We start from the raw sequence: 20,728 nt of genomic DNA, 5'->3' as shown, positions 1-20,728 counted from the left end.
TGAGGACTTTGAATATGACCAATGTATGATCCTGTAACTGCTTGGTATCGGATCCATACCATACCTGCCAACTACTCCGGTTTTCCCGTAATTAGTGCGGTTTTCATCAACCTATTCCGGGTTACGGTTGCAGTGATAAAAAATACGGTTTTTCATTAATTAAATTTTTTTTTTTTTTTTAAAGTTTTATTCACGAAATCTCGTAAAACAATGACAATCGACACTGCTTCCCGTAACTTCCTATCGAGCCATTCCGAATGCCATGCGCGAGGCTATTTATAGCACCGCTGCCAAACAGTTGCCATTGTTTCCAAACGAGCGAACGATCATGGAATCAGCCGGAGAAAAATCGCAAACGAGTCTTAAACCGAAAAGAAAACTGCAGTCATTCCGTGAAGAATATTCAAAAGCCTATCCGGGAATAATTATCCGTTCCAAAAAGGGTGAAAACTACGCGAATTGCACCTTGTGCAGACAAGATTTTTCGATCGGACACGGAGGAATTAGCGATGTAAAAGACCACGTTGGGACAAAAAAACACAAGTCTAATGCCGTTGCTAGCGATACAAGTGGAAAACTTTCAACTTTTTTCGTCGCCCAAACAGATTCTTTGGATGTGATAAATGCCGAAGTTTTATTTACGGAGGCAATAATTGAGCATGGACTTCCAATCGCACTGGCATGATCACATCAATCTGATAGAATAAATTTGGATTTTAGCCACAAAAAGGTAATGACACCAATGTTATCTATTGGAATTGTTTAGTACTGTTATACTGTTAAAAGTGTTTATACTATTTATGCTTTCAAGTCCAAGTTGAAGAAATCTTGTTAAATGTTGACAGCATAACTACCAAAATACAGAAGTATGTCCTTAATATTTTTGCAGTGCTATTTCTGTTGAAAAGTTCAAATGATTACATTAGAGATGTGATGTGCCACTTTTCAAGTGTCTGATGGCTTCAATTCATTTTCATGAATTTTTCATATTTTGAATTCTTTTGAAAGGCTTACAAAAAAACTACATTTGAATTGTAATTCCATGCTATTGACAGGACTATTAATTTTAATGAAGTTAGCTTACCATGTTTACAGTATGATAATTGTGATAGAAATGTGAATTTTAGGCACAGAATATTTTTTACAATTGAACAAGGCAGTAGATTATACAAGCTTGGACAGAAAGTTAATAATGACACCAATTTTTTTTTTAATGGAATTGTTACATTTGTTTACTGTAAAAAATGTTTATACTGTTTATACTTTCAATGAACAAATTGAAGTCTTGTGAAAGGTTGACAGGATAACTGGCATTAACTGTCAAAATAATTTCAAACTATTGAAGTTAGCTTACAGAATAAACATGTCAATCAACCCATATGATTTTTGCTGTAATATTTTTGTTTTGAAAAGTCACTGTGACTGATAGAAAAGTGATGGTTTTAGCAACATTTTAACCTGTCTGAATGCAATCAATCATTTTGCGTCAGGGGGGCGAAGTGAACCCCCCAACAGGACTTTGTCCTGGACCTACCGGGGCCTGCGGCCCCTGGACCCTGGCTACTAGGTTTTTCTGATTTCAAAAGTTGGCAGGTATGCCATACCTACATTTGTAAAAGTGTATAAAATGGAGTAGATGAGTTATTGTGATGTAGAGAAATGTCATATTTTGACCCGTTTTCCCAGGAGATGTTCTATATTTAGAAATAAAATGTTGATGCTCCTCTTAGAAACACCGAATAAATGTGTTTGATGATCAATTAAACAGTACATCAAACATTATGTCACTACTGGTCTCACCTTTCCTAAAAATTAATGCTAAAAAACAACTTGTCCAGATGTTTACTGACATATAATATTCATGTTTCAATAACTTTTACTGCAAATGAATACAACACTTATCGGCCTCCTTGACTACTACTAATCAGTATCAGTATCAGCCCTGAAAAAAACAACTACTCCTAAATGACAGCCCTTCTCCTCCTCCTTGTTGAAGTCACATTGATGTTGTCTCTCCCAGATATTGCCACGGTGTAATGAAATAAATACTAAATCAAGCTAATTTTGATGCTAAATCCATCTTCATTACTCGCACCTAATAAAGTTGTTTGATATATTTTGATGATCAATTAAACACAACATCAAACATTATGTCACTACTGGTCCCACCTCTCCTAAAAAATAATGTTCAAAAACAACTTAAAGTCTTGTCCAGATGTTTACTGACATATAATATTCATCTTTAAATAACTTATCGCTTATCGGCCTCCTTTGACTACCGTATTTTCCGCACCATAAGCCGCCCTGGGTTATAAGCCGCGCCTTCAATGAACGGCATATTTCAAAACTTTGTCCACCTATAAGCCGCCCCGTGTTGTAAGCCGCATCTAACTGCGCTAAAGGAATGTCAAAAAAACAGTCAGATAGGTCAGTCAAACTTTAATAATACATTAAAAACCAGCGTGATGTGGGCGCGCATGGAGTCGTATATCAACATGGACGGAGCTGCGTGAAAAAAGCCACCCGGCCTCTTCGCGTAAACTTACCTTAACCACTCGCTCATCTTTTCTTCATCCATCCATCCCTTCGAGTTAGCTTTTATGATGACGCCGGCTGGAAAGGTCTCTTTTGGCAAGGTCTTCCTTTTGAATATCACCATGGGTGGAAGTTTCTGGCCATTAGCATGGCAAGCTAGAACCACAGTGAAGGATGACTTCTCATTCCCTGTGGTGCGAATATTCACCGTACGTGCTCCCGTTGTATCCACAGTGCGGTTCACAGAATATCAAAAGTCAGTGGAACCTCGTCCATGTTGATAATGTTCTCTGGCCGGATCTTTTTTTCAGCTATCTTGTTTTTACAATATGCACGGAAAGTAGCCAGCTTTTCTTGAAAGTCTTTAGGCAGTTGCTGTGAAATAGTAGTCCGTGTGCGGATGGAGAGATTGCGTCTTTTCATGAACCGGAAACCTGTCGCTTAGTAGGAGCCATTTTGTGGTCTTTACAGATGTAAACACACAAAGGAAATGAAACGTAATATCCGCGCGCTTCTTCTTCTTCTTCTACGCGGGCGGGTGGTTGCTTACAGTAGAAGAAGAAGCGCTTCCTGTTCTATGGGGGCGGGTGCTTACCTTGGCGGTTGCTTGCGTAGAAGAAGAAGCACTTCCTCTTCTACGGGGAAAAAAGATGGCGGCTGTTTACCGTAGTTGCGAGACCGAAACTTTATGAAAATGAATCTTGATATTAATCCATATATAAAGCGCACCGGGTTATAAGCCGCACTGTCAGCTTTTGAGTAAATTTGTGGTTTTTAGGTGCGGCTAATAGTGCGGAAAATACGGTACTCCTAAATGACAGCCCTTCTCCTCCTCCTTGTTGAAGTCACATTGATGTTGTCTCTCCCAGATATTGCCACGGTGTAATGAAATAAATATCAAATCAAGCTAATTCTGATGCTAAATCCATCTTCATTTCTCACACCTAATAAAGGTGTTTGATGTCTTTTGATGATCAATTAAACACAACATCAAACATTATGTCACTACTGGTCCCACCTTTCCTACAAAATAATGTTCAAAAACAACGTAAAGTCTTGTCCAGATGTTTACTGACATATAATATTCATCTTTAAATAACTTATCGCTTATCGGCCTCCTTTGACTACTAATAATCGCTATCCGTATCGGCCCTGAAAGTAGGTCCATGTCTACTTTCTAGAGCGCCAGTCCATGGCCAAATGTTTGTCCAGGTCCTTGTGGGTGTGAGCCTGGTACCGGGGTGTGATGTCAGACATTGTTTGTCAAAGTCCCAGAAGACATCTTCACCCACACAGCTAACACCAGCATGTCAATGTAGCGCCCTCAGACTTTCCTTGCCCCTCCAGGCGCCCACCGGCCGGTCCAGGTCATCATCACGGAGGCGGGCAAGCAGCCAGACTCCCACCCCATCCAGTGGGACCCCCCCTCCTCGGTGCACATCACGCAGTACATCCTCAAATGGAAGATTGTGAGTCCTGAGAGCAGAATGTTGTCATCAAAGCTTCCTGTCAAACTCCTCATCTTCTTCTTCTTCTCGCCGTTGCTAGAAAAATTCCCGCGGTCCCTGGAGGGAGGCGGTGGTTCCCGGAAACCTGAACTCCTACACCATCAGTGGTCTGCGTCCTGGCGTCACCTACGAGGGTCAGCTGATCAGCATCTTGCAGTACGGACAACGGGAGGTCACACGCTTCGACTTCACCACCAACCAAGGTTCATGTGAGTCATCCTGACAGCACGCAGCAAACTTTTCATATATATAATATAAATACAGTCTATTACACAGTCACGTTGATACAAGTTGAAGGATCAGGACCATGTTGATACAAGTTGAAGGATCAGGACCATGTTGATACAATAGAATAGAATAGAAAGTACATTATTGATCCCTGGGGGAAATTCAGCACCACACTTCGCTCACAATAGACAATAAACACTTAGGTATTTTTTTACATGTGAATAACATAAATACAGTCTATTATACAGCATTATTCACATGTGAATAACATAAATACAGTCTATTATACAGCATTATTCACATGTGAATAACATAAATACAGTCTATTATACAGTATTATTCACATGTGAATAACATAAATACAGTATATTATACAGCATTATTCACACGTGAATAACATGAATACAGTCTATTATACAGCATTATTCACATGTGAATAACATAAATACAGTCTATTATGCAGCATTATTCACTTGTGAATAACAAATACAGTCTATTATACAGCATTATTCACATGTGAATAATATAAATACAGTCTACTATACAGCATTATTCACATGTGAATAACATAAATACAGTCCATTATACAGCATTATTCACATGTTAATAACATAAATACAGTATTATACAGCATTATTCACATGTGAATAACATAAATACAGTATTATACAGCATTATTCACATGTGAATAACATAAATACAGTATTTTACAGCATTATTCACATGTGAATAACATAAATACAGTATTATACAGCATTATTCACATGTGAATAACATAAATGCAGTCTATTATACAGCATTATTCACATGTTAATAATATAAATACAGTCCATTATAAACATTATTCACATGTGAATAACATAAATACAGTCTATTATACAGTATTATTCACATGTGAATAACATGAATACAGTCTATTATACAGCATTATTCACATGTGAATAACATAAATACAGTCTATTATACAGCATTATTCACATGTGAATAACATAAATACAGTCTATTATACAGTATTATTCACATGTGAATAACATAAATACAGTATATTATACAGCATTATTCACACGTGAATAACATGAATACAGTCTATTATACAGCATTATTCACATGTGAATAACATAAATACAGTCTATTATGCAGCATTATTCACTTGTGAATAACAAATACAGTCTATTATACAGCATTATTCACATGTGAATAATATAAATACAGTCTACTATACAGCATTATTCACATGTGAATAACATAAATACAGTCCATTATACAGCATTATTCACATGTTAATAACATAAATACAGTATTATACAGCATTATTCACATGTGAATAACATAAATACAGTATTATACAGCATTATTCACATGTGAATAACATAAATACAGTATTTTACAGCATTATTCACATGTGAATAACATAAATACAGTATTATACAGCATTATTCACATGTGAATAACATAAATGCAGTCTATTATACAGCATTATTCACATGTTAATAATATAAATACAGTCCATTATAAACATTATTCACATGTGAATAACATAAATACAGTCTATTATACAGTATTATTCACATGTGAATAACATTAATACAGTATATTATACAGCATTATTCACACGTGAATAACATGAATACAGTCTATTATACAGCCTTATTCACATGTGAATAACATAAATACAGTCTATTATACAGCATTATTCACATGTTAATAACATAAATACAGTCTATTATACAGCATTATTCACATGTGAATAACATAAATACAGTCTATTATACAGCATTATTCACATGTGAATAACATAAACACAGTCTATTATACAGCATTATTCATGTGTGAATAACATAAATACAGTCTATTATACAGCATTATTCACATGTGAATAACATAAATACAGTCCATTATACAGCATTATTCACATATGAATAACATAAATACAGTCTATTATACAGCATTATTCACATGTGAATAACATAAATACAGTCTATTATACAGCATTATTCACATGTGAATAATATAAATACAGTCGGTTGTACATCATTATTCACATGTGAATAACATAAATACAGTCTATTATACAGCATTATTCACATGTTAATAATATAAATACAGTCCATTATAAACATTATTCACATGTGAATAACATAAATACAGTCTATTATACAGCATTATTCACATGTTAATAACATAAATACAGTCCATTATACAGCAATATTCACATATGAATAACATAAATACAGTCTATTATACAGCATTATTCACATGTGAATAACATAAATACAGTCTATTATACAGCATTATTCACATATGAATAATATAAATACAGTCTATTATACAGCATTATTCACATGTGAATAACATAAATACAGTCCATTATACAGCAATATTCACATATGAATAATATAAATACAGTCTATTATACAGCATTATTCACATGTGAATAATATAAATACAGTCGGTTATACATCATTATTCACATGTGAATAACATAAATACAGTCTATTATACAGCATTATTTACATGTGATTAATATAAATACCGTCTATTATACAGCATTATTCACATGTGAACAATAAAAATACAGTCTATTATACAGCATTATTCACATGTGAATAACATAAATACAGTATTATACAGCATTATTCACATGTTAATAATATAAATACAGTCCATTATAAACATTATTCACATGTAAATAACATAAATACAGTCCATTATACAGCATTATTCACATGTTAATAACATAAATACAGTCTATTATACAGCATTATTCACATGTTAATAACATACATACAGTCTATTATACAGCATTATTCACGTGTGAATAACATAAATACAGTCTATTATACAGCATTATTCACATGTTAATAATATAAATACAGTCCATTATAAACATTATTCACATGTGAATAACATAAATACAGTCCATTATACAGCATTATTAACATGTGAATAACATAAATACAGTATTATACAGCATTATTCACATGTGAATAACATAAATACAGTCTATTATACAGCATTATTCACATGTTAATAATATAAATACAGTCCATTATAAACATTATTCACATGTGAATAACATAAATACAGTCCATTATACAGCATTATTCACATGTTAATAACATAAATACAGTTTATTATACAGCATTATTCACATGTGAATAACATAAATACAGTCTATTATACAGCATTATTCACATGTTAATAACATAAATACAGTCTATTATACAGTATTATTCACATGTGAATAACATAAATACAGTCTATTATACAGCATTATTCACGTGTGAATAACATAAATACAGTCTATTTTACAGTATTATTCACATGTGAATAATATAAATACAGTCTCTTATACAGCATTATTCACATGTGAATAACATAAATACAGTCTATTATACAGCATTATTCACATGTGAATAACATAAATACAGTCTATTATACAGCATTATTCACGTGTGAATAACATAAATACAGTCTATTATACAGCATTATTCACATGTTAATAATATAAATACAGTCCATTATAAACATTATTCACATGTGAATAACATAAATACAGTCCATTATACAGCATTATTCACATGTTAATAACATAAATGCAGTCTATTATACAGCATTATTCACATGTGAATAACATAAATACAGTCTATTATACAGCATTATTCACATGTGAATAACATAAATACAGTATTATACAGCATTATTCACATGTGAATAACATAAATACAGTCTATTATACAGTATTATTCACATGTGAATAACATAAATACAGTATATTATACAGCATTATTCACACGTGAATAACATGAATACAGCCTATTATACAGCATTATTCACATGTGAATAACATAAATACAGTCTATTATACAGCATTATTCACATATGAATAATATAAATACAGTCTACTATACAGCATTATTCACATGTGAATAACATAAATGCAACCAATTTTACAGCCGAACACCTCAGAGTCATATACCTTAGCGCCTAATCCTGCTAAGTGTTAGCATGCTAACTTTGTTAGCTATTTTTACAACTTGGTACTTGACGCATTCTAACTGTTAGCACGCTAACGTTAGCATTTCAGTTCGACTCGCGCCATTCAGCAGCTTGTACATTTCACCATTTACACTCAATTTGTCCCAAAGTTTCGTATTCTAGTCCACTTTGGACAGCCGTGTACTAGAATATGAAGCAGGAGTACTTCAAACAATACTTCATGTTGCAGTGGAGACATCCGAGGGAGAGACCACCCAACTTCCTCCTCTGGTGGACACCTCCGAGTCGGTGACAGAAATCACCTCCAACAGCTTCGTGGTGTCCTGGACCTCGGCCTCGTCCACCATCTCCGGTTTCAGGGTGGAGTACGAGCTCAGCGAGGAGGGCGCAAAGCGGAAAGTTCTGGGTAAAAACAAAAATGAGTCTGTCCGTCAAATCCTTCGCCAAACGCAGATGGGTTGATTCTCTGGTTTCCTGTCGCAGATGTTCCTCGGACTTCCACTTCCGTCACCATCGGCGACCTCCTGCCCGGGCGCAGGTACAACGTTAACGTCTACGAGCTGCCAGACGACGGCGACGCCACCCTCATCCTGTCCACATCACAGACTACAGGTACAGGACACTTGACCTCTTTAGACTTTGGAACAATGTTCACCAAATCATGAAATCTTGATGAACGCCTGAGAACATTCTATGTGAGGTATGCTGGGGTCTCAACCGTATTTTTATTTTTGGCCAGTCAGGCTCTTCTGCTTCCCCAAGTGAACCAAACTCATGTTTTCTTAGCTCCTGACACTCCTGCTCAGCACACCATTGACGACGTGGGAGAGACGTCAATCCGCATCAGATGGTCCAGACCTGAAGCTCCTATCACTGGTGAGTGTCAGGTTCAAACCCCGATGACATCTATTAAACAGACAAGAAGCAAAGAATTAAACAGAGACAGGATTCAATTTGGCTCATGAGGAGAAACGTCTGGGCTGTACACTTTGTACAGTCTTCCACCACGCTCTGACGAAATGGTTGCTTTTATTTGGACTTTCCCTGATTACATAGCAACAGCTGTTTCTAAGGGGATATGGGGTCGTAAAAAGCTGTCGCACTCGGTCTCAAAACAGTTCAACGAAAAGATGCCTGGAGCTTGCGTCAGGTCTTGCTTCCTCTCCGCTTTGTAGATCTCGGGTCAAGACAAGATCTTCCTGTGGATCACAATAGATCAAAGAAACCGACACCTTCATGTCGCTTCCCATCGTACACAGTGGAGTTTTACAAGCCTTTTGCTCGGCAAGACCAAAGACAGCTTTTGTCTCCTCGCCGGGAACTCATGGGAACACAAAGTTTTGTGATAACTTAGATACAATTATTCTGACCTTCTGCTTCTATGTATTTTATGCAGTGGAACCTCCATTTACCAACTTAATGGCTTCTAGAACAAAAAATGCACTTCAAGATGTTGAATTTTTATTGAAGTGCATTTTTTCCCCTCAGTTGGAGGTGTTTTTTGTTGTAGTTGTTGTTTTTGCTTTCCGACAAACTTGTCGTGCTCGCTCGGTCGTCCGTGTTGATGGGCTCGTATTGCCCATCCGGCTTGAAGCCGTTATATTCCCGCCTGACTTTGTAATCATTTGATTGTTGTTACTCTTTTCCTTTATTGTTCAATCAGTTGATTGATTGATCATTAACACATGCCTACCTGATTGTGCCACCAAAAATGGTGAACTATTTATGATTGTTAAAGGGAAACTTCCCTTTGTTTTTGCAATCATGCACAATCCTTATGTAAGACAAGAACATATGTTTTTCTTTTTTTATGCATTCTAAGTTGTAAAATACGGCAAGTAGGAGGTGGCTAACAATGCAGCTACCGTATTTTCCGCACTATTAGCCGCACCTAAAAACCACAAATTTACTCAAAAGCTGACAGTGCGGCTTATAACCCGGTGCGCTTTATATATGGATTAATATTAAGATTCATTTTCATAAAGTTTCGGTCTCGCAACTACGGTAAACAGCCGCCATCTTTTTTCCCCGTAGAAGAGGAAGTGCTTCTTCTTCTACGCAAGCAACCGCCAAGGTAAGCACCCGCCCCCATAGAAGAGGAAGCGCTTCTTCTTCTACTGTAAGCAACCACCCGCCCGCGTAGAAGAAGAAGAAGCGCGCGGATATTACGTTTCATTTCCTTTGTGTGTTTACATCTGTAAAGACCACAAAATGGCTCCTACTAAGCGACAGGTTTCCGGTTCATGAAAAGACGCAATCTCTCCATCCGCACACGGACTACTATTTCACAGCAACTGCCTATAGACTTTCAAGAAAAGCTGGCTACTTTCCGTGCATATTGTAAAAACAAGATAGCTGAAAAAAAGATCCGGCCAGAGAACATTATCAACATGGACGAGGTTCCACTGACTTTTGATATTCCTGTGAACCGCACTGTGGATACAACGGGAGCACGTACGGTGAATATTCGCACCACAGGGAATGAGAAGTCATCCTTCACTGTGGTTCTAGCTTGCCATGCTAATGGCCAGAAACTTCCACCCATGGTGATATTCAAAAGGAAGACCTTGCCAAAAGAGACCTTTCCAGCCGGCGTCATCATAAAAGCTAACTCGAAGGGATGGATGAAGAAAAGATGAGCGAGTGGTTAAGGGAAGTTTACGCGAAGAGGCCGGGTGGCTTTTTTCACGCAGCTCCGTCCATGTTGATATACGACTCCATGCGCGCCCACATCACGCTGGTTTTTAATATATTATTAAAGTTTGACTGACCTATCTGACTGTTTTTTTGACATTCCTTTAGCGCAGTTAGATGCGGCTTATAACACGGGGCGGCTTATAGGTGGACAAAGTTTTGAAATATGCCGTTCATTGAAGGCGCGGCTTATAACCCAGGGCGCCTTATTGTGCGTAAAATACGGGTAATAGGAGTGCACTATGGCATCCATAAAGTCCTCTAAAAACATCCAAAAAAGTGCCAACAATACTTAATTTACATGTGGTGACCTGAATATTAACAAGTATTTGCGATATTGTTATTATAAGTGCTAACACAGACAAACTATTTTCAGATCTGCCGTAATCACAGAGAGCTAACTAGCTTATTATAATATTGACATATTGAGCTGCTGCATGGCCTCTGAGTTGGTGAAAGTTATTTCTAGATGACAAATCATGTCTCTCACCTGGATAGTAGAAGGTTGTGGACATAAACCCACAAGTTGGTCAACTTTCACATCCAACTTAGACCCGGAGATGGCCAGAAACACACGAAAAAACACTTTTTTTTTAACCCTTTGTGAGGATTATGATGAATTGTTGATGTAAAGAGGAAGATATAAACATCCCATCAGTCTTTATCCCAGTGAGAGCAGACATTGTACAGTAAGTGATTGTTTTATTATGTTTGTATATCTTGTTTAGCACTTAGCAATACTGCTACATCAATCAATCAATCAATCTTTATTTATATAGCCCTAAATCACAAGTGTCTCAAAGGGCTGCACAAGCCACAACGACATCCTCGGTACAAAGCCCACATACATACATACATACATACATGATGCTTAGTGTTTGACTAAAGCTGCATCTGTTTAGCACACAGCTTCTAAAACTTGTAGATCATCCTCCTTATATTCAGGCTCAAAAATAGAAGTTTCTGGATCATCATTTGTCCCAAAGTAGTCTTTGTTGTCTCTCATCAAGTCTGCCATGATTAGTAGTCTTGTCGTTGTTGAAGGGAAAGTGAGCGTTGTGATGCGTCTGTAAATTAAACTGATCAAAATATGTACATATTACATGTTATTATGAATGTTACTAGATACTACATATACACTTACAGTGTATGTATACAACCTTGATGGAGGTTTTTAGATTGATTATGATTGACTCCATTGCACACAGCTTCTAAATCCTCCTTATATTCAGGCTCAAAAATAGAAGTTTCTGGATCATCATTTGTCCCAAAGTAGTCTTTGTTGTCTCTCATCAAGTCTGCCATGGTTAGTAGTCTTGTCGTTGTTGAAGGGAAAGTGAGCGTTGTGATGCGTCTGTAAATTAAACTGATCAAAATATGTACATATTACATGTTATTATGAATGTTACTAGATACTACATATATACTTACAGTGTGTGTATAAAATCTTGATGGAGGTTTTTGGATTGATTATGATTGACTCCATTGTTAGCTGACTTTTGCTAAAGTTTATGTACGATTTAGAATGCATAAAAAATAAAAATGTGTGTTTTTGTCTTACATAAGGATTTTTTTAAAAAGTAGTCAGTGTGGTGCTTGAGGGTGTGTTTGTGTGTGCCCAGGTTACCGTGTGGTGTACGCGCCTTCACTGGAGGGCAGCAGCACGGAGCTCAGCCTGCCCGACTCGGAGACCTCGGTGACCCTGGTCGACCTTTACCCTGGCGTCCTGTACAACATCAGCATCTTCGCCGTAGAGGAGAACCAGGAGAGCGAGCCGGTATTTTTCCAGGTCAGCACAGCTGGATCTGCTCAACCAGGTAAAGGAACCACTTGGTCTCAGTCCTGATTGCACGTCACGGCCCCTACATGACCCCCATCTCATTGGCGGTGGTCTTAGACACACACACACACACACACACACACACACACACACACACACACACACACACACACACACACGCGCGCGCGGATTAGGAGAAAGAATGTGCACACACAACATGAACAGTCCTTATCATGTCTGCTGTCAGATTAGCGTCTACTTAGCCTGAATGTTAGGACTCAAATATTTATTATGCTTTCACAATTAAAAGCAGATGCAGACGTGAAGAGTTCACTTTCACAGCATCACGTCTCTTATCTGTGTAATCTGGAACACCATGTCTGAAACACGTGTTTTCCACAAGCTGACAATAAATATAAACTTCTGCCTAGGATTTATGGCAGCAATTAATGTGTTGAAGATCCCCTGAGTGTGATCCATCTTTAACAGCGTCAGTAAATGTGCCTCATTGGGACTCCACACACTCAAGTACTAACCCGTTGTCACGTTGTGTAAATGGTAAATAAAAAGAGAATACAACAAATACTTTTCAACTTATATTCAATTGAATAGACTGCAAAGACAAGATATTTCATGTTCACACTCAGAAACTTCTTTTTTTTTTTTTTTGCAAATAATCATGAACTTAGTGTAGACCAGTGTTTTTCAACCGTTTTTGAGCCAAGGCACATTTTTTGCGTTGAAAAAATGCGGAGGCACACCACCAGCAGAAATCATTCAAAAACGAAACTCAGTTGACACAGTATCTACTAGAGATGCGCAGATAGGCAATTATTTCATCCGCAACCGCATCAGAAAGTCGTCAACCATCCGCCATCCACCCGATGTAACATTTGATCAGAACCGCACCCGCCCGCCATCCGCCCGCACCCGCCCGTTGTTATATATCTAATATAGACGATGCAAGGCATTAGTGAGGCTATAAAGCTTTTGCCTGTTAAAGAAAGGAGACTGATCCAATGCAGCACAGACATTCGCGTGCCACGCTGTCACGACCCAGACGCACACCAGTGCGCAATCATATGGGAGCCGCGCTGAGCGCACCTCCAAGCGCGTCTCGCTGCCGGCGACGGCCGGGTATGGGCCCGACGCTCCAGCGCCATCCATTTTCAGGGCTAGTTGATTCGGCAGGTGGGTTGTTACACACTCCTTAGCGGGTTCCGACGTCCATGGCCACCGTCCTGCTGTCTATATCAACCAGGGTGAGCCCCACCCCTTTCGTGAGAGCACTGCGCGCGAAGTGACCCCTGTTACGCGCCCCCGGCCACGGGGGTGGCGGACAGGTAAGCTGCTTACCTGCTGCGCGTGACGCCGGCCGCGGCGAAGGCGGACGAGGCGGGGTGTCGGTGCGGTGGGCGCGGTGGTGACCCTGGACGTGCGTCGGGCCCTTCTCGCGGATCACCTCAGCTACGGCTCCCGGTGGGGCCCTCTCGGGGAAAGGGGCCTCGGTCCCGGACCCCGGCGAGGCGTCCCTTCTCCGCTCCGTAAAAGTGTCCATCTCTTTTTTTTTTTTTCTTCTGTTTTCGTATGTGGGTAACAACATTTAACTATGTATATATATTTCCCAATTGGTTTAACTGCCACCCGCCTGAATCTATTTAAAATCTAATTTTTTTTTATTTCAACCACCCGACCCGACCCGCGGATAAAATCTAATTTTTTTAAATTTCATCCGCCCGATCCGCGGATAATCCGCGGACTCCGCGGTTGTGCCCGCAAACCGTGCATCTCTAGTATCTACTGAAATTTTTAATGTATAAAACATAATTGTTTAGCAAAATGTACCATGTGTATGTTCAATTGTACAGGTTTGCTATTCACTTATTTTGAAGCGTTTTTTTTTGTATGTTTCATGGTTTAAATTCAAATTAAAGTACAAACCCCGTTTCCATATGAGTTGGGAAATTGTGTTAGATGTAAATATAAACGGAATACAATGATTTGCAAATCCTTTTCAAGCCATATTCAGTTGAATATGCTACAAAGACAACATATTTGATGTTCAAACTCATAAACTTTATATTTTTTTTTGCAAATAATAATTGACTTATAATTTCATGGCTGCAACACGTGACAAAGTAGTTGGGAAAGGGCATGTTCACCACTGTGTTACATGGCCTTTCCTTTTAACAACACTCAGTAAAGGTTTGGGAACTGAGGAGACACATTTTTGAAGCTTCTCAGGTGGAATTCTTTCCCATTCTTGCTTGATGTACAGCTTAAGTTGTTCAACAGTCCGGGGGTCTCCGTTGTGCTATTTTAGGCTTCATAATCCAGGTCTGGACTACAGGCAGGCCAGTCTAGTACCCGCACTCTTTTACTATGAAGCCACGTTGATGTAACACGTGGCTTGGCATTGTTCTTGCTGAAATAAGCAGGGGCGTCCATGATAACGTTGCTTGGATGGCAACATATGTCGCTCCAAAACCTGTATGTACCTTTCAGCATTAATGGTGCCTTCACAGATGTGTAAGTTACCCATGTCTTGGCCACTAATACACCCCCATACCATCACACATGCTGCCTTTTACACTTTGCACCTAGAACAATCCGGATGGTTCTTTCCCTCTTTGGTCCGGAGGACACGACGTCCACAGTTTCCAAAAACAATTTGAAATGTGGACTCGTCAGACCACAGAACACTTTTCCACTTTGTATCAGTCCATCTTAGATGAGCTCAGGCCCAGCAAAGCGTTTCTGGGTGTTGTTGATAAATGGCTTTGGCTTTGCATAGTAGAGTTTTAACTCGCACTTACAGATGTAGCGACCAACTGTAGTTACTGACAGTGGGTTTCTGAAGTGTTCCTGAGCCCATGTGGTGATATCCTTTACGCGCTGATGTCGCTTGTTGATGCAGTACAGCCTGAGGGATGGAAGGTCACGGGCTTAGCTGCTTACCTGCAGTGATTTCTCCAGATTCTCTGAACCCTTTGATGATATTACGGAGCGTAGATGGTGAAATCCCTAAATTCCTTGCAATAGCTGCTTGAGAAATGTTGTTTTTAAACTATTTTTGTTGACAAAGTGGTGACCCTCGCCCCATCCTTGTTTGTGAATGACTGAGCATTTCATGGAATCTACTTTTATAGCCAATCATGGCACCCACCTGTTCCCAATTAGCCTGCACACCTGTGGGATGTTCCAAATAAGTCTTTGATGAGCATTCCTCAACTTTATCACTCTTTTTTGCCACCTTTCCCAACTTCTTTGTCACGTGTTGCTGCCATCAAATTCTAAAGTTAATGATTATGAGTTTGAACATCAAATATGTTGTCTTTGTAGCATATTCAACTGAATATGGGTTGAAAATGATTTGCAAATCATTGTATTCCGTTTATATTTACATCTAACACAATTTCCCAACTCATATGGAAACGGGGTTTGTATTTCGTCCCATTTGCCCCTCCATCATTGCTTGTGTTTTCTTCTGCAGAGGAAGTGGCGTCTCCCACAGACCTGCAGTTCTACGAGGTGACCGACGTGAAGATCACCATCACCTGGAACGGCCCCCCCAGCGAGGTGACGGGCTACCGGGTCACCTTCTCCCCCCTGGGTCCGGACGGCACGGAGATCCGCCCCCTCCAGCTGCCCGTGTCGGCCAACGCCTTCGCCGACATCACCCACCTGCAGCCCGGCACTCTGTACCGCTTCTACGTCTACGCCGTCAACGGCGGCGTGGAGAGCGAGCCGCTGGTGGGGCAGATGTTCACCAGTGAGTGCCCTCCGCCGGTCACATGACACGGCCCAAATGTTGACCTTTACCCTTCTCCCTCCAGAACCGGACGCTCCCACCAACGTGCACTTCACTGACATCGGGCCTGACAGCGCTGTGGTCATGTGGGAGGCTCCTCACGCGCTAGTGTCGGGGTATCGCCTCTTCTTGAGCGTGCAGGGCACCAACCCCGTGGAGAAGAGAATCCCGGGCGGCGTCACCGAGTACCCTCTGAGGAACCTGCGCCCCGAAACCGATTATACCGCCGTCCTGCACTCTGAGCTGGACAATGTGCTGAGTGAGGCCGTCACCACGTACTTCACCACAGGTCAGTGGCAGGAAGAACACGTGCACACTTCCACAGGCTGGAGTCCACAACACACATCCCAACATGACCACACAATCAACAATGTCCCCACAAAGAAGGATAAAAAAACAAAACTAGATAGTCTTGATTGCTAAAACAAAGCATAGCGCTCAAAGGAAAACGTGAAGCTGCTACAGGAAAAGACCAACAAAACAGGAAGGGCCACCAAAATAACAGCGCAACACAAAAACTAAAGAACAACACAGGAAAACACCAAAAAAACACAAAATAAGGCACTATTACAGAGGACCACACAACTACGTGACTTGTGTTTTTAAATTTAGATTTTTATTTATTGTTTTAATTGATTTTACGCTTCAAAATCGTTTTTAATCATATTTATTTTTATATTGGTTTTATATTTATTCATTTTTTAGTTTTTATTCAGTCATAGATGGAGCGAAGGATAATATATGAATAATGTTTTTAATATTGTTGTGCAGCACTTTGGAAACATGTTTGTTGTTTAAATGTGCTATACAAATAAAGTGGATTGGATTGGACTATGAGGCGTACGCATGCAAAATTAATCAAAAAAGCTAGCATGCTAACTTTAGCATGTGTTAGGTACCAAGTAATATGAGTATTAGCGTGTGCATGCAAAATTAATCAAAAAAGCTAGCATGCTAACTTTAGCATGTGTTCGGTACCAAGAAATATGACTATTAGCGTGCGCATGCAAAATTAATCAAAAAAGCTAGCATGCTAACTTTAGCATGTGTTAGGTACCAAGTAATATGAGTATTAGCGTGTGCATGCAAAATTAATCAAAAAAGCTAGCATGCTAACTTTAGCATGTGTTAGGTACCAAGTAATATGAATATTAGCGTGTGCATGCAAAATTAATCAAAAAAGTTAGCATGCTAACTTTAGCATGTGTTAGGTACCAAGTAATATGACTATTAGCGTGCGCATGCAAAATTAATCAAAAAAGCTAGCATGCTAACAATTAGCATGGTTTAGGTTCCAGGTTATATGAAAATGTTTATACTTTCAATGAACAAATTGAAGTCTTGTGAAAGGTTGACAGGATAACTGGCATTAACTGTCAAAATAATTTCAAACTATTGAAGTTAGCTTACAGAATAAACATGTCAATCAACCCATATGATTTTTGCTGTAATATTTTTGTTTTGAAAAGTCACTGTGACTGATAGAAAAGTGATGGTTTTAGCAACATTTTAACCTGTCTGAATGCAATCAATCATTTTGCGTCGGGGGGCAAAGCCCTGAACCGTCCACCAGGACTTTGTCCTGGACCTACCGGGGCCTGCGGCCCCTGGACCCTGGCTACTAGGTTTTTCTGATTTCAAAAGTTGGCAGGTATGTTATGGTAAGAGTCATTCAAATAACTATAACATATAGAACATGCTATACGTTTACCAAACAATCTAATCACTAAATCCCATGAAATCTTATACGTCTAGTCTCTTACGTGAATGAGATCAATAATATTATAATGTGTTCATCATTTCACACATAAGTCGCTCCTGAGTATAAGTCGCACCCCCGGCCAAACTATGAAAAAAACTGCAACTTATAGTCCGAAAAATACGGTATATGAGATAATGGGAAAAAACACCATAATAAGAAAAACTAATCCATCCATCCATCCATCCATTTTCTACCGCTTATTCCCTTCGGGGTCGTGGGGGGTGCTGGAGCCTATCTCAGCTACAATCAGGCGGAAGGCGGGGTGCACCCTGGACAAGTCGCCACCTCATCACAGGGCCAACACAGATAGACAGACAACATTCACACACTAGGGACCATTTAGTCTTGCCAATCAACCTATCCCCAGGTGCATGTCTTTGGAGGTGGGAGGGGCCTATCCCCAGGTGCATGTCTTTGGAGGTGGGAGGGGCCTATCCCCAGGTGCATGTCTTTGGAGGTGGGAGGGGCCTATCCCCAGGTGCATGTCTTTGGAGGTGGGAGGGGCCTATCCCCAGGTGCATGTCTTTGGAGGTGGGAGGGGCCTATCCCCAGGTGCATGTCTTTGGAGGTGGGAGGGGCCTATCCCCAGGTGCATGTCTTTGGAGGTGGGAGGAAGCCGGAGTAGAACCCACGCAGTCACGGGGAGAACATGCAAACTCCACACAGAAAGATCCCGAGGCCGGGATTGAACTCACGACTACTCAGGACCTTGGTATTGTGAGGCAGACGCACTAACCCCTCTTCCACCGTGCTGCAAAAAATAAAATTATAATAAAAGAAAAACGAGACGAACATAAACATTTTTTTACAATCTCATAATTAGAGTCGTTTAAACGTGAAATAACATCTATATAGTCTTCTTCACACAATATAGTCTTCAGCTAGCATCATCGCTGTGGTTGTCACCCGGCCACTACAACACCACCGCTACCTGCAAATATGCCTCCGCATCCTGGGTAATTCCCCTAAGTTAGAACTGGGCTTCCGTGTTCTGCCAGAACTCAGTCAATTTGACAGTCGCCGCTACGACTGATAGCAGTCTTGTTAGCATTACGTCGTGCTGCTACGTCTCGTCAAAGTCTCACCGATGTGCAAAAGTTGTTGCACAAAAAAAGCGCGTCAACTTGATGGTCGCGGTAAAGATAGCATCAAGATTAACTGAATCAATATCTTTATTGTCATCACACTGTGATACACACACTGCAAAAAGTGAAATCTAAGTAAGATGAAATATCTCAAATAAGGGTGATATTTGCTTATTTTCTGTCTGATAAGATCATTCTTCTCACTAAGCAGATTTTATGTTAGAGTGTTTTACTTGTTTTAAGTGTTTTGCTCCTAAATGATCTCAGTAAGATATTACAGCTTGTTGCTGAGATTTGATGACCTATATTGAGTAAAACATGCTGGAAACTAGAATATCAAGTGTTGTGTCATCAACACTCACAAGTATAAAACTACTTTTTTAAAGTCATCATTTCTTACATCAAGCATGAAAAAAAAATCATGATTTTGACACAATTGTGTCTCATAATAAAAGTTGATTTTCAAGACAAAAAATTATTTTCAAGACAAAAAATTATTTTCAAGGTAAAAGTTGATTTTCAAGGTAAAAGTTGATTTACAAAGTAAAAGTTGATTTTCAAGGAAAAAAATTATTTTCAAGGAAAAAAAAGATTTTCAACGTAAAAGTTGATTTTCAAGACAAAATATTATTTTCAAGGAAAAAAATTATTTTCTAGGAAAAAAATGATTTTCAAGATAAAGTTGATTTTCAAGACAAAAAATGATTTTCAACGTAAAAGTTGATTTTTAAGACAAAATATTATTTTCAAGGAAAAAAATTATTTTCTAGGAAAAAAATGATTTTCAAGGAAAAAAATTATTTTCTAGGTAAAACTTGATTTTCAAAGTAAAACTTGATTTTCAAGACAAAAAATGATTTTCAAGGTAAAAGTTGATTTTCAAAGTTAAAGTTGATTTTCAAGACAAACAATGGTTCTTAAGGTAAAAGTTGATTTTCAAGACAAATGATTTTCAAGGAAAAAAATTATTTTCGAGGAAAAAAAGATTATTTTCAAGGTAAAGTTGATTTTCAAGGTTAAAGTTGATTTTCAAGGTAAAAGTTGATTTTCAAGGTAAAAGTTGATTTTCAAGACAAAAAATGATTTTCAAGGTAAAAGTTGATTTTCAAAGTAAAAGTTGATTTTCAAGGAAAAAATTATTTTCACGGTAAAAGTTGATTTTCAATGTAAAAGTTGATTTTCAAGGTAAAAGTTGATTTTCAAGACAAAAAATGATTTTCAAGGTAAAAGTTGATTTTCAAAGTAAAAGTTGATTTTCAAGGGAAAAAATGATTTTCAAGGAAAAAATTATTTTCAATGTAAAAGTTGACTTTCAAGGTAAAAGTT

General features: G+C 38.7%; 1 protein-coding gene across 3 annotated transcripts in view; it reads left to right on the top strand.

The window, feature by feature from the left end:
• Positions 1–20,728, top strand: part of fn1b (fibronectin 1b) — a 142,748-nt gene that overhangs the window by 64,647 nt on the left and 57,373 nt on the right. For all 3 annotated transcript variants that reach the window (XR_012050846.1, XM_061974613.2, XM_061974614.2), the window contains exons 16-23: positions 3,883–4,004; positions 4,084–4,252; positions 8,500–8,676; positions 8,754–8,882; positions 9,057–9,146; positions 12,587–12,781; positions 16,238–16,516; positions 16,581–16,844. Coding sequence is in view for 2 of the 3 variants with exons in the window: in XM_061974613.2 (XP_061830597.1) it covers positions 3,883–4,004; positions 4,084–4,252; positions 8,500–8,676; positions 8,754–8,882; positions 9,057–9,146; positions 12,587–12,781; positions 16,238–16,516; positions 16,581–16,844 (1,425 nt within the window). In the remaining variant the exon portion in view is untranslated. The remainder of the gene's footprint in view (positions 1–3,882; positions 4,005–4,083; positions 4,253–8,499; positions 8,677–8,753; positions 8,883–9,056; positions 9,147–12,586; positions 12,782–16,237; positions 16,517–16,580; positions 16,845–20,728) is intronic.

This window comes from Nerophis lumbriciformis, linkage group LG15 (assembly GCF_033978685.3).
Source record: "Nerophis lumbriciformis linkage group LG15, RoL_Nlum_v2.1, whole genome shotgun sequence".
In the NCBI taxonomy this organism is placed as follows: Eukaryota; Metazoa; Chordata; class Actinopteri; order Syngnathiformes; family Syngnathidae; genus Nerophis; species Nerophis lumbriciformis.
This window is presented reverse-complemented; position numbering and strand designations above follow the sequence as displayed.